Here is a 15,137-nt window from a genome sequence, read left to right as displayed (position 1 = left end):
AATGCCAGGGCCCATGGGCACTATATATATTGTCTCCTGTGCCAGCTTGGGAAGTGCCCTTGGGCACTAGAGATGATTGCTTTCAGCTCGGGAGAAAGTTGCCGCCAAGTATAAATTGTAAGTGGCCATCTCCCCGTATTTAAACTCGCTACCTTCATCCACAAAGCCCTCCATAGCGCAGCGCCCCCCTATATTGCCTCCCTCATCTCAATCCATCACCCAGCCCGGGCTCTCCGCTCTGCTAACAAAACCAGACTGAGCGCCCCTTTAATTCAAACTTCTCATTCCCGCCTCCAAGACTTCTCCAGAGCAGCACCAGTCCTCTGGAATGCACTACCAAAGGCTACCCGAGCAATCCAGGACTCGCAGAACTTCAGGCGTGCTCTAAAAACGCACCTCTTCAGGGAGGCATACCGAATTCCCTAAACAAACCCCTCTGTACTCCGCCTGATAACATGCTCCCTGACCTACTGACTGCAATCCCTGCTAGCCATCATAAACCGCTCCTGCAGTCATACCGTTTTTGCCGTCACACGGCTAAATGTCTTTCCATTGTCTGTATATAGCATCCCTCACTCTCCACCTCTCCATACTGTGCACATCTCCAGCCATTTTACCTTCTGCATCACCCCATTACTTGTAGTATGTAAGCTCGTTGGAGCAGGACCCACACCCCTATTGTTTCCATCAATTGATTACTATGTAACCGTGATTCTGTAATGTTTGTACTTTTGTCTTCCTGTATCCCCCCTGTCTATGTAAGCGCTGCGGAATATGTTGGCGCTATACAAATAAGGTTTATTATCAAGAGAACCCTGTGTCTGCGCCCAGCTCAGAAGTCTGGTGGGCAGCGGTCACTGCTGACAGGCAGGAGGAGGGCCGCACCGTGCACAAGGGCCCACCCCCAGAGTCGCCTGTCTGCAAACTTCACTCTGTTACTCTTCCCCCAACAGGACTCCATGAGCGATAGTCTGCGGACCTGCTACAAGTACCTGAAGGAGACCAGCAGGAGCTTTGCAGCCATCATCCAGGCCCAGGAAGGGGAACTTCGGTGGGTGAGACCTCCACTACTCTGTATTATACTGACTGATTGGGGGGATTTTTCTCTCTATCCATCTATGTAGACCTCTGTGTTTCTCTCTGCGCTATTTGGTGCAGTTTTCACTCCCTCATTTAAAGAAGTGGTATCCTCTGCGGCTGATTGACTTGCCGCGGATTGTCAAATGCTTTTTCCATATCTATCGTGAGGAGGGCCGGAGAGGGATGAGCCGTCGGGTGTAGCTTAATACCGTCGAGGACTGTCAAGACCTTCCATAACTTTATAATGGCCGAGCGTCCTTATTGTAAAGCCTGTTTGCGTTGGGGAAATAATGTCAGGCATGATGGTGGCTAGGTGATCTGCCATAATTTTGTCCATTAGTTTTAAATCGGTGTTTATTAAGGATATGGTTTATATGATTTGGCGTCAGACGGGTCTCTTCCAGATTTGGGTAGTAGCTCAATTTGCAGTATATTCATATCAGAGGGGATAGGGCTGTCTCGCATATATCGGTCTCAAGTAATGGGGCGGTCTGGTCTTTTAATATTTTGAAGAATTTGCCTGTATATCCGTCTGGCCCCGGAGCTTTATTTCCCAAATTTTTGATATACCTATTAATTTCCAATTGCGTTATTGGGGAATTTGGTACTATACATTGTTCCTTGGTAGAGATGAGCAAACGTACTCGGTTCGGGTGTTTTTTGGACCCGAGCACCGCTTTTTCCGAGTAACTGACTACTCAGGCGAAAAGATTTGGGGGGGCTGTAAGGCTGCCTGTCCCCGGGTGATTGTTCATTGCGTTACCCACGCTGATAATCCGGCCACGGGTAATGCAGTGGAAAGCATAGCCGCCGCGTCCACGAGTAGAGAATCGTAGCGATTCTCTGCTCGAGGGATCTAAATTACAGCATGCTGCGATTCTCCGCAGTGAGCCTATCTCTCAGATAGGCTCACCGCAGAGAACTGACAGCGCCCATCCTCCCCCGCGGCAGAATATCGCTGGAGATATTCTGCAGCGCCCGTGGATAGGGGGCCCTAGTGTACTGACAGAAGGAAAGTAAAGGTGGACCCTTTCTATTCTGCAGTAGTTTCCAAGGCCCAGTGCCTTTGGGAGTTCTTTTTCACAAATTTGGAAGTAGTCCTCTTGGCAGATTAATTCACGTAGACCTGCTGGTCTCAGACTGTTGCGGCTTGATCAGTCCTCCAGTCTGTTGATTTTGTCTGCCATGCTCTGGATATTGATAGATTAGCTGCAGGGAGGTGGCGGCTGCCTGCTGGAAGAAGAGCCTATCCAGGGGTCATGTGTACAAGGAGCCTGCTCCTCTCGGGATGCAGGAGGCCATGGGGTGACCTTGTAGGAGATGTCATGTGCCCTAAATATGTAGGGGAGCGGTGGTGCTCTCCTCCTTTCTCAGGGAGCCACTCTGTGAGCCCTGCTAGTGGCGCTCGGTGCCATGATTTCGTGCCTTCTAGCCCACTGGGAAGCCCCCTCACCTTTCTCCCGGCCTCAGGGGCTGCTGAGGTGGTCCTGTTGGGCCATTGGTCGCCTTCTGTGCTCCCAGTCTGTCTAGCGATCGCCACTGACCAGCCCAGAGATTTAGCCTGCAGCTCCGGAGGCTTTAGTGGGCCTGAGGCTCCCATGGTTTGGTTGGGCTGCGAAGCCACTCTTTCTGCTCCTTTCAGTTCCTGGAGGCCAGAGGAGGTGTTAGTGGGGGTCCTGGGAGCTGTGGGATTGTGGATGGCCGAGGGCTTTGTGCCTTTGTTGGTGGAGCTATCTTCTGCTGCATGTCTGTCTTTTTCTTGAGCAGGTCCTATATATATATATATATATATATATATATATATATATATATATATATATATATATATATATATATATATATATATATATATAATTTAATTTTTTTTTCATAAAGTATTTCGAGGGTATGTCAAAAGAAAAGTCAAACATTCTATAGGATTTTTACAGGCAGAAAATGTAGATTTTTTTTTTTTTTTAGTTTAGTTTAGAAATGATGTTGCGAGGGCAGAGCATGCAAATCTATTTTTCTCTCAAAGTAAATGCAACATCAACTGGTCTATCCCTGTTCTAAAAGTGTGCTGGCTACCTATAAGCAGAGAGATGGTGAGGGAATACTTAGCTAACTTACATGAATTCAAGTCTCCAGGTCCAGATTAATTACATCCTAGGATACGAAATGAAGCAGCAGAGGAAATTGAACAACTCCACTAATGTTTGAAAATTTCAGGTGAACAGGAAAAGTCCCAGAAGATTGGAAAAGGGCAAATATTGTCCCTATCTTTAAAAAAGGGAAGAAGGTGGACCCAGGAAACTACAGGCCTGTGAGCCTGACTTCTATACTTGGAAAGATCTTTGAACAAATTATTAAACAGCATGTATGCAAGCACTTGGATGAGAATAGAGTAGTTAACCAGAGCCAGCATGGGTTTGTAACAAACAAGTCATGCCAGACTCATCTAATTTCCTTTCATAACAGAATTGCTGACTTGGTTGATCAGGGAAATCCGGTAGATCTAGTATATCTTGACCTTGACTTTAGTAAAGCATTTGACAAAGTATCTCATACCATCCTTATTTTTAAAAAATCACCAAATATGGGATTAACAAGGCAACAGTTATGTGGATTCGCAACTGGCTGAGTGATCCTACTCAAAAGGTGGTCATAAATTGCTAAACATCCAATTGGAATAATGTCTCAAGTGGGGTACCAGAAGGCTCTGTCCTGGTCCCAGTGTTGTGCAACACTTTTATAAATGATCTGAAGGAGCGAATTGGTGGGAAACTGCTCAAATTTGCCAACTACACAAAGCTAAGAGGGATAGCTAACACTAGGGAAGAGAGAGTATTCAAAAAGATCTGGACAAGCTTGAACAGTGGGTGGTGACTAACTGAATGGTATTTAACAAGAAGCAATGCAAGGTCCTTCACCTGGGCAAGAAAAATGAAAGGGAAAAAAAAAACACCTACCTGGGAAAAAATAAGGCAGTGAGTTCTCCTTAATTGACGGCCTTCAAACAGATTGGACAGTCATCCTGTATTGCCAGTGCCAATGATCGCTGTAATAAGTGATAAGGCGTTGCAGGACAGAAGTTCTGCAATGCCTTATCGTAGCGATCAGAGCTGGTATGGTGTAAGTCCCTCAGAGGAACACAAATGGTGTAAAAAGATCAAAATAATGTACAAAAAATGTAAAAAAAACCCCTTTTTTATGCTTTTTCTCATATTAGCATAAACATTTTTTGAAAAAACACATATTTTGTATCGTCGTGTCCGTAAAGACACATACAATAAATTGAACACGCTTTTTATCCTGCACGTCAAAAGTCTATGTACCCAACAATGGCACCAATAAAAACTACAGTTCGCCACACAAAAAACAGTCCCTTATACGGCCGCGTCGACAGAAAAATAAAAAAGTTATGGCTGTTGAAAAATGGAGATGAAAATCTACCAAAAATCATTTGGTCCTCAACTCCAAAATAGGCCATGTCATTAAGGGGTTAAATTGGCTATAAACCATATTCAAAAAACTATTACCCATATAGGACTTTTTAACTAAAGTGACATCAGAGGATCACAATCTATAGAAAGATTATATTAATCAAATATGATGTAAAGATTTATACGCAACCATAAGTGTATAATGGACACAAATGTCCAAAAGGGGTCTTCCAAAATATTAAAAATGTTATAGAAAAATTAAGCATTATAAAATTGATTTAAGATTAGAGATGAGCGAACGTACTCGTCCGAGCTTGATGCTCGGGCGAATATTAGGGTGTTCGGGATGTTCGTTATTCGTAACGAACACCACACGATGTTCGGATGTTCGGGTTACTTTAACTTTCTTCCCTGAGAAATCTTTTCTATATGCGCTCAATGGGGCCGGTGGCAGCAGCGCCAACCCCCTTGAGAACATATAGAAGACAAATCCTTCTTCTCTGCCACAGCTGTAACAGCTGTGACAGAGAAGAACGATGTTTGCCCATTGAATTCAATGGAACCGGCAATACAGCCGACTCCACTGAATGCAATGGGCTGCCGGCGATCGCGGGATGAATTGTCGGAAAGGGGTTAAATATATAAGCCCTTTCCTGCAATTCATCCAGAAATGTGTAAAAATAAAAAATATATATATACTCACCTGGTGAATTCATGAATGGGTGTGAGTGAGGGCTGGCCTCTGATTGGTCAGGCTGTGACCAATCAGAGGCATCTTATTCAGCAGGCGGGGATTTTAAATCCCCGGCTGCTGAATACTACTCACAGCTGTTCAGAGCAGTTCAGGAGAACTGCAGCCTGCCGCGCTGAACTCCTTCTGCCGGCACCAGGTGAGTATATATATATTTTTTATTTTTACACATTTCTGGATGAATTGCAGGAAAGGGCTTATATATTTAACCCCTTTCCGACAATTCATCCCGCGATCGCCGGCAGCCCATTGCATTCAGTGGAGTCGGCTGTATTGACGGCTCCATTGAATTCAATGGGCTAACATCGTTCTTCTCTGCCACAGCTGTTACAGCTGTGGCAGAGGAGAACTTGCTGTGTCGTTCCCATCATTTTCTTTAATTGCCAAGATTTTCACACATGAAAACCTTAGCGAGCATCGGCGAAATACAAAAATGTTCCGGTCGCCCATTGACTTCAATGGGGTTCGTTATTCGAAACGAACACCCGAACATCGCGGGAAGTTCGTTTCGAATAACGCGAACCCGAACATTTTGGTGTTCGCTCATCTTTATTTAAGATTAATAACCCAATAAGATTAGAAAACATCCCAAATAGAAAGAGCGATTTAGTGTACCTCTACATTAAACCCATAAATCCTCACAAGAAAAAATTCTGCAAATCAATTTGAAAAAAAAAACAACCATAGATATCTCACAATATCCCATATTGTAAAAAATCTAAATGCCAATAATATGATAGTTTATTCAAATATCTTAGTTGATTTATATTTTTTTAAAAATCGGCAAAAAAAAACACGTAGAAAAAGTTCATAGAAAAGATTTGGTGAAGACTCAAATAAATGAGGCAATCCAGAGCATGGTATTCAACACAATCTAAAAAATAAAAATAATAATCATAATCAAAGGTAATCGTAATAAAAAGACCAATAGTATATATTGGTCAATGGTCGACAAAGTACCTAGAAGAGGGCCGAAAAGGACAGAATTAAATATATGGCATATGGTGATGATTCCATATTTTCGCCCTTTTGGAGCCAAAGTACCAAGAGTGTAAATCTAATTAAGTTTCTTTTTCTTTAGTAAAAGCACCCAATCGCCCCCTCTAGTCAGAGGAGGCACATGATCTATCTGAAGCTGTTGAATATTGCATCAATGACTCCAGTGTGTCCACTAAATGTGTCACCTTCGCCTGTCGCTGCTCGAGTTCATACTCTCCAAAAACTTTTGTTTTTGGGGTGTGTGTTCTATGGGCAGTGACAGGGCACTGCGATGGGCTCTAACATTGCCCCAACATATGCAAAAAAGAAAAAATGCGCGGCAGTTTGAAGAACAGCACGTACATACATCGACATATTAACCCAAGATAAAGTTGTGCGTAAGATACACAGATGTGTTCCTGGTCTGGACTGGCACATCTGATGAACTGTTGGCTTTCCAGAATAATGTTAGAGCTGGCCAGGGCAGATGGACAGGGGATCCCTACGCCAACCCTCTCCCGTATCCCTATCTACTTGCCCCTCTGGGCTAGGCTCCAGGGCGACAACTGGGCGATGGTCCCTGCGCTGCACTAGTGTCAGGGATCCCAAGAAGGAGGGACTGGGAGACTGACAGGTGGGAACCGTGACCTGACTACGAGAACGATGCGCCGACCAGAGAATAGTCAAGACAACAGGCAGGGTCAAACCAAAAAGTCACAAGCGGAGTACAGGAGAGCAAAAACAGAAGCAGAGCCAAATGCAAGCTGAGGTCAAACCAAAAGACACACTATAGTCAGGTCAATGATTGCGGGTGAAGTCAGAACAAGCACTGGAGTGTGGGCCAGCAGGGTTTATATGCAGACCTCCCCGCCCAGAGGGGACACTCCGCCGGCCGCTGCGACCAACCACCAGAGTGGGGGAACCCCGGACAGCCCGCATCAATTCTGAAAACTTAAAGTTCACCTTAACCTTTTTGACTGAGGTGGTACTATTATTATCATTATCTAGTCTGTAATGAAGCAGGGAAACTGATTCCAGATTTATTCACAAAAGCTACTAAAACTCTATCCTTCATTATGATAGTAATCTGGAAAACCTGATTCAATCTTATCCTACGAACACAAAGCAATTGGCTCCAGGGCAAACAGATGATATCCATGTAGATGGAAGATTAGAACAAATGAGCTTGAAGTTTGTTTCCAGGGTATATCCGAGGGCTTTGAGTCAGAAACAATGGCTAAAATACGTGAGGTTGACTGTCAGGCTTCAACACCAAAAAATAAGACGCGCTCTAGTAGGAGAATCCCACATATGGCTCCTTTTAGCTGCATGATTTCAAGGATTATCACCAAACTTGGTCTGTTTTAGCAGCGTTGCCTTGCAGTGTATTCATGGGACAATAAAGATTCAGTGACTATTTTTTTTTTTTCACCATATTTCGATGCTGCCACTGTATGTGAGCGGTGGGTTATTGGCTCATAGGATGGCTACTGCATCCCTACTCACCTCCCCACAGTGGGTATTCTGCTGGATTATCTTCTTTTTTTGAAAATCCGCTCCTGTGAGCCCGACCTAAGGGGTTATTCTGGCTGTTTCAGTTTTCCTCCCCAGAATTAAAAGCACAAATTATGGAAATGGCTGATATTAATACACAATGTAAAGTACACCCGGAGCAGATCTAAAATAAATGTAACAAGCAGCAGAGTAATATGTGCCACTTGGAAAAAAATAAAAGCAAACAGAATAGAATGGTAAAGTGCAGACTGAAATCCACTGGAAGGAACATTAGTAGAAAAGTCAGGACATTGCTTGTAATACCGACCTGCATTCTGATGCTGCTTCTGTTTTTTTTTTTTTGCTTATTTCAGGATGGTATCAAGTTTTAATAAACTTTCCCGTTGTCCCATCAGAAAAAAGCCTTTGTGATCACTTTATTGCTTATACAATATAACACAATACTATGGTGCCGCAGGCACATCTTAATAGGTAATCATTCCTGGCAACCTTGGGGGCCCTTGAAAACCTAGCCGAAAGCCGAACTAGTGTGTACAATGGTAGTGCAATGAGGAAGTTGAGGTTCGAGTTTGTGCTGTAATGAGCTCTGTTACGACAGTGGTACAAGAAAGGAGGCAGTCGGTGTTCAGAAGTGCAGCTCCATAACGCACCAGAACTGACATTTGCTGAGAGAGCAAAGCTGCAGGGACAACCCCCTCAAAGGATCCACATCGTCCTGCAGCTCTGTGAATCAAGGTACCCCAATAGACATCCAAAGACTTATCCAACCTACATTACGGCACTGAACAAGCTGGAGATATGTAAGTGAGGTGGGTCCTCAGGGAAAGGCCTGACATGTGCACACTGGTATTGACTTAAAAGCACACCTCCCAGTTAAAATGGCTCAAGCTGACACCAGAGGAACACGTATTCATCCACCAGCTTTGGACAAGTAACTAGATGACACTTGCGTTACTTCCTGATTGTGTGCAGGTGACCATCATTGCTGGGTTGAAATGCTTGGTGATGCTAACACATGTTCTAGAGTTGAAGCATGTTGCTGATCTTTTTTTGATTTATAACAGACTTGCCATCCCCCACTCATGTTAGAGTAAGGTCCCCTGTCCAGGGGCGTTGTGGTATCCCGCGGCGGATCTCTGCCGCGGGAGCCGCCGCCCGGGGGCAGAAGCTGGCAGACGAATCTCCAACGGTCAGCCTATCTGACGGATGGGCAAACCACAGAGAATCGCGGCAATTCGCAGGAAGCCATCTGGTGGAAGTGTGTCCTGCTGGGATAGGTAAGCATGAGAGTTTATTTCTAGGTTCAAAGTGACTAACAGGGCAAGGAAATAGGCATCTCTCATGATACCTACACACTGGCAAACTAGGAACTTTAAAGGACACCCACCTGCACCCTGGAAAGGGCACGATAAATTAGACTCCCTACACAGTTGTGGTGCTCTCCACAATAAAACATAAACACTGAGGTGACATTTAATTGATCTGCTCAGAAATAAACCTAATTTTCAAAAAACTCATGCAGCCATAGAGTGGAGGTTGTGACTGGTGTGGATGAAGGTTCATATAGCACCCATTTGCAGAATGGTTAGGCTGGCATCTGTGTTGTACATTGATTAGCAGCCGTAACTGTTGACTTGAAGGAGACTAAGCTATGGAACGGCCATATGACCGTGACATCACAGGCTGAGGAAGAGGCTGCAGAGCTTCAAGCAGTTGATTAGCCGGGGAGCTGGGAGTTGGACAACCACCAGACTGATATTAATGACTTGTTCTAAGGATATGTCAGCAATATTAATGTCCCAGAAAACCCATTAAGTCAAATTACAGTATCGGCTAGTCTTACCAGAGTCCCCTTAAGTGCCCACTGAGTTCTAATTCCTTATATTGCAGAGATGCCATGTGTATTTTCTATCTGGTGCTCCGAGCTCTGGATACGGTGGAGGACGACATGACCATGAGTCTGAAGACCAAAATCCCCATTCTGCACAACTTCCACACGTACCTGTACCAGGCGGACTGGAGGTTTACAGATAGCAAGGATAAGCATCGCCAAGTCCTGGAGGACTTCCCAACGGTGAGGCAGACGAGGATGTGGGTTTCAGGGGTTAGGCTTGTTGGCATGTAGAACTCCTGATACTTGGAAGCATTTGTGATCTTCCACCCTGTATGTAGGGCTAGATTAGATAAGAAAAACCATGGCTGCTTTATTCCAAAATGGCGTCCTATCTACAGGTTGAGTGGCATTGTAGAACAACCATGTTCACTTCAGTGGAGCTACAATGCCAGACCCAGCCCATAGACAGTTGGTGTCATTTGTATTATGAAAGTAGCAATGTTTGTCTATTCCTAGACAACTTTGTTTAAGGGTCCCTTCAGTGAAAACACATTTCTTCCATCACAGCACCCCTCATCTCATAGGAAACATCCAGAGTGTGACAGACTATGTATATCGAAGCCTCAGTACCATTTCTGCTGTTATATTCTCCTAAATGGGCTAAAGACCATAAGTATACAGTTGGCACAATCAAGAAAATTCTAGTTCATGTACCCTAGCTTTCTGCCCCCCTCCTTCTTGCTGAACAAGGTCATACTAGCTGGTTTACATAATATATGTATGTACATGCGCACACACTCACACAAGGATCTAGTTACATAATGAAGGGGAGGGGTGGAAATTAATTCACCGGGGTGGCCCTATAAATGATTGTAGAGATACCTGGGAAAGGGTGTGAAGAGGGTGAGGAGCAGACAATGTATTCTAGTTTAATTGAAAAAGACTTGTACAGTGCTAACGCTATTGCCAGATGCATTATACCACCATATCATACCTATGATGATGGGTCATGGTGCCTAAATATACAGTATAGCGCTTGTATGGTTACATGCCATATTTATATAATGGGTCAATACTGTGCCCTATGAAAGCGATTCGACTGAAACTATATATAATGGTGTCATATACCGCTATGCTCTGCCAATATTGTGGTGTCATTTAGTGTCTATATAATTCTACCATACAGGGCTTAAAAATGGTGCAGTACTGTGTCTGCCTTATATTACTATACACTGTCTACATATACCATTATTGCCTACATAGTGGTGCCATTATACTGCCATACAGTGCCTAAATAATACCATCATACCGTGCCTTCGTCACTGTGTAACCCTTGTAGTATGATTTGTGGGATGGCTTCTACTTGAATCGCATTACCCAGGAGTACATTCCTCTCTACAACATTTAGACTGTAATCTGAGCTAATTGCCCTTTCTAGATTTCGCGGGAGTTCAGGAAGCTGCCAGCGGTGTGCCAAGAAGTGATTGCTGGCACCTGCCAGAAGATGGGGGTGGGCATGGCGACGTTCTTGGAGAAGCGGGTGGAATCTCTCCTGGACTTTGATGAGGTAGGAGAAGCTTGTTGTATTGTGTCAGTGCGTGTAAAATGAAAATCGAAATTCACTGAGGCAGAGGGAACCCGAATTTATATGTAGCCCGTTCAGACGAGTGCCCTAAAAATTAACCTTTTTAATGCTAATTTAAAACTAAGGGCTAAAGACAAAACAAAGCATATAAATATCAGGGTCTTATACTGATACTCTTTCTCTGTAAACCAGAACACTCCCTTCCTCATGCCATGAATATTACCAATTTTCTCAATACTCTGGCCTATACATCAACTGGCAGAAATCCGCAATATTATTTACTGTGCAAAGGCCGATCATGGATCCGTGTACAACCAGGCATAAGTTACCAATAGTATCTAAACTGAAATATTTAGGCATAACAATGGTGTGTGACCACGAACACGGCCTAGCCAAAACTATTACACAGTGCGAGAGCTAAACAAAACCAAACTCCAGCTCTGGTCTAAACTTCCTCTCTCTGTGGGGGGAGAATAAACCTCATTAATATGGTGATTCAGTCCAAATGCTTATACATTATGCAGCACGTACCACTCAAGTTCCCATTGAAATGTTTTCAATCTATAAATTCCACGCTTCCTAGCTTCATATGGGGGGTCGGGCCGTGCAAAAGGGAAAGTATCCATGTTAGAGACCCAAGAACCAGGCAGGTGTGGCCCTCCCAGATCTCAAACTTTATTACCAGGCCGGACAGCTGAGGAATCTAAGACCATGGTTTCTGAATGAAGAGCTCCCCATTACAGATCACTTCCTAGCTGAAACAGTGACCGAGAAAAATCTGATGGGCTATCTTGAAGGATCAGAGCACACTAAGGTTTTGGGCATACTTCCGCTACATAAATTGGCCCTATCAGTTTGGGGTTTGGCTAAATCCATGCAACATTTTAAATACATAATAGCGGAACTGCCACTATAGAATAACCCTACTCTCCCCCACCATGGATTCAGTACCAGACCCCCAGTACTGGGTGGGCTGGGGGATAACACTGGGAGATATTTAAAGGACTAATATTAATTTACTGGATCCAACAACGTAACTAACTGCAAACACCCCACCTGCAACTATTTGTTATTTTCAATTGTGACATTCTGCTAAAGCCCAGTTCCCTACAACTGCGATTCAAATCTCTAAATACCCCACCATAATAAAAAGTTTTTATTTCAAGGCCCTAAAGGATTGATTTGCACATTATATACACACCTGCTGTTGGCTAAAGTTAGTTGTTATACCCCACTAGCAGCCCAAGATAGAAGGCAGGCTCTCGCCCCAGAAATAACATCAGAAGACTGGCAAGGCATACTGGAGTCCCATCTGTGGGTATCCCCAGCAATAAACAGGTTAATACAGTTGTACATAATACACCAATCCTATCTTGCACCCATACGACTACATAACATGGGCAGACCTCTGACATCAGAATGTCATGGGTGTTGCCGTTTGAGCGCTGGCTTCTGGCATATATTATGGGACTGTCCAGTGTCCACACATTAGGGATTTCTGGACGGAGGTGATAGCATTTTTATCGGAGCTTTTACCCTCCCCATACAGTCACACTAGATCCCAAAATAGCAGGTTTTTGGCTTAATAGAGCAAAAATAATGGCCTTATCGCATGCAAATCTTTTTAAGGGAGGTGTTCTTGGCTCGGAAAGCAATCGCCCTAAAATGGATGGCTGACTAGTCTCCCTCCGTTTCGGGATGGAAACGCCTGGTTAATACTATGCTACGTACACCTATCAACATAGAGGCTGCTTGGCTAAATTTCAAAAAATCTGGCATCTTGGGGTAGATGGCTGTACTACTTTTAGGCATCAATGCAACTTTAGAGTCATGGAAAACAAACATACTGATGTAGACGGGCTCATGGTTTGATTATTCATCATATGCAGATTAAATAGGGTTGTGTTGTTATAACAATGGTGTACAGCCTGGTAGCCACTGGTACCCACTGAACAGCCTGGTAGCTGTAAATGGAATGTAAGGCCAAACTGGAAATAATTCTTCTTAAGGATCATCTGTAGTAGCGAGTAATTTGATTCGATGTATTCTATCATTTTCACACCGTTTTCTCAGAATATCTTTATAATTTCCATTTCCAGAAATATTTTTGTATAAACTTAGTAGTGACCGATCACCACATTGGATAAATCCATGGAACCAATACTATCCAAAAACTTGGTGTCTTTTATGCACCTAGATAGCCGAGTGAGAATTCATTGACTTGGACATTTTACAAAAAGTGAATGAATTGTCACTCGGCTACCTAGGTGTATGAGATACCGCCATGTTTTTGTGTCTCCTCCACAGAAGAACTTATTGCTTGTAGACCGCAGTTATAGGGCGTATTAGTGAAGTCCTAGTTAGGTTCTAACTTATTTGGATAGATCCAAACCTTTTGCAGAAATATGAGGAATCGGCCAAGGCGAACTTCTGAAAGTTCACTCAGCACTATTACTGGATGTAAATCAGCAAATTAACCCCTAATGACGCAGCCCCCCTTTTTTTCCCCCATTATTGTTTTTTCCTCACCCCTTTAAAAAAAATCGTAACTTCTTTTATTTATCCATTGACGTCGCTGTATGAGGGCTTGTTTTTTGCATGACGTTGTATTTTTAAATGGTGCTATTTAATGTACCATATAATGTACTGAAAAACTTTAAAAAAATTCTAAGTGGAGTAAAATAAAAAAAAACAAAAACGACATTTCGCCATCTTTTTTCAGTGCGTCTTGTTTCTACAGCACACAAACTGCAACAAAAATGACATGACAACTTTATTCTATGGGTCAGTATGATTGCTTTTTGTTTGTTTGTTTTTTTTACTGTCTTTTTTTTTTCCAAAGACATTTAATTTTTTAACGTTATTTTCTGCCGTCACCTTCTGCGCGCAATAAATTTTTTATTTTTTCCGTCGACGTAGTTGTGCGAGAGCTAACTTTTTTTTGCGGGATGTCCCATAGTTTATATTAGTATCAATTCGGAATACATACGACTTTTTGATCGCTTTTTATTGCGTTTTTTTTTCTTGGAGACTGGTAAAGTAAAAAAGTGCATTTCTGGCGTTCTTTATATAAATATTTTTTTTCGGAACGACGTTTACCGTATGGAGATAAATAATGCACTACTTTGATAGATTGGACCTTTGCGGACGCGGCAATACCAAAATATGTATTTTTCTTTTATGATTTTAGATTTTTTTAAATTATAGATATGGCAAAAAGAGGGGTGATTTTAAACTTTTATTACTTTTTTTTTAATTACTTTATTGATCTCACTGTCAATTTTCTTTTAAGCCCCCCTGGTGGACTACAACATGCAGCGCTTTGATCGCTCCTGCAGTATGACGTAATTCTATAGCATTATGTCATACTGCGATTTGACAGGCAGTCTATCAAACCACCCCACGAGGATGGCTTGATGAGCAGTCTCCTAAGGCAGCCCTGGGGCCTTTCAGAAGGCCCTCAGCTGCCAAGACACCTGCACGGCTCCCCCAATCTCAGTGTGGGGGGCCGTACGGGACCCCCGAGCATTGTTTAGGGGATTTAAATGCGGTTGTCAGGACTGACAGCGGCATTTAAAGGGTAATAGCCGCAATCGGCCGCGCGGCTGACTGCAGCTATTAACTGTGGGTGTCAACTGTAATAAGCAGCTGACGCCTGCACTGTATGAAGAGAGGTCGACCCTCCAGGACGTAAATGTACTTCCTGGAGCGGGAAGGGGTTAAAGGTTTAAACATCTTGTTAAATTACATTATCTCACCTGCATGGTGAATGTGGTGAAAAATACATAATGCCATAATTGTGAGGGGGGTGTTTAGCTCCCCGTCAGTGCAAAAAAAGGGATTTAAAAAAAATTGTGTGTACTCAAATGGTACCAGTAAAAACTACAGCCCACCCTCACACAGCCCCATGGAAAGAAATGGGTGTCAGAATATAATATGGTGCTAAAAATTTTAAACGTTCTGTTTGCAGTA

General features: G+C 43.3%; 1 protein-coding gene across 1 annotated transcript in view; it reads left to right on the top strand.

Annotated features, from left to right (window-relative positions):
- Nucleotides 1-15,137, top strand: part of LOC136620373 (squalene synthase-like) — a 59,949-nt gene that overhangs the window by 7,591 nt on the left and 37,221 nt on the right. The window contains exons 2-4 of the mRNA XM_066595106.1: nucleotides 954-1,051; nucleotides 9,637-9,820; nucleotides 11,019-11,147. Coding sequence (XP_066451203.1) covers nucleotides 954-1,051; nucleotides 9,637-9,820; nucleotides 11,019-11,147 — 411 coding nt within the window. The remainder of the gene's footprint in view (nucleotides 1-953; nucleotides 1,052-9,636; nucleotides 9,821-11,018; nucleotides 11,148-15,137) is intronic.

The sequence above is a fragment of the Eleutherodactylus coqui genome, chromosome 1 (assembly GCF_035609145.1).
Source record: "Eleutherodactylus coqui strain aEleCoq1 chromosome 1, aEleCoq1.hap1, whole genome shotgun sequence".
NCBI lineage: Eukaryota > Metazoa > Chordata > Amphibia > Anura > Eleutherodactylidae > Eleutherodactylus > Eleutherodactylus coqui.
Note: the sequence above shows the minus strand (reverse complement) of the source record. Positions and strands in the feature narration are given on the sequence as shown.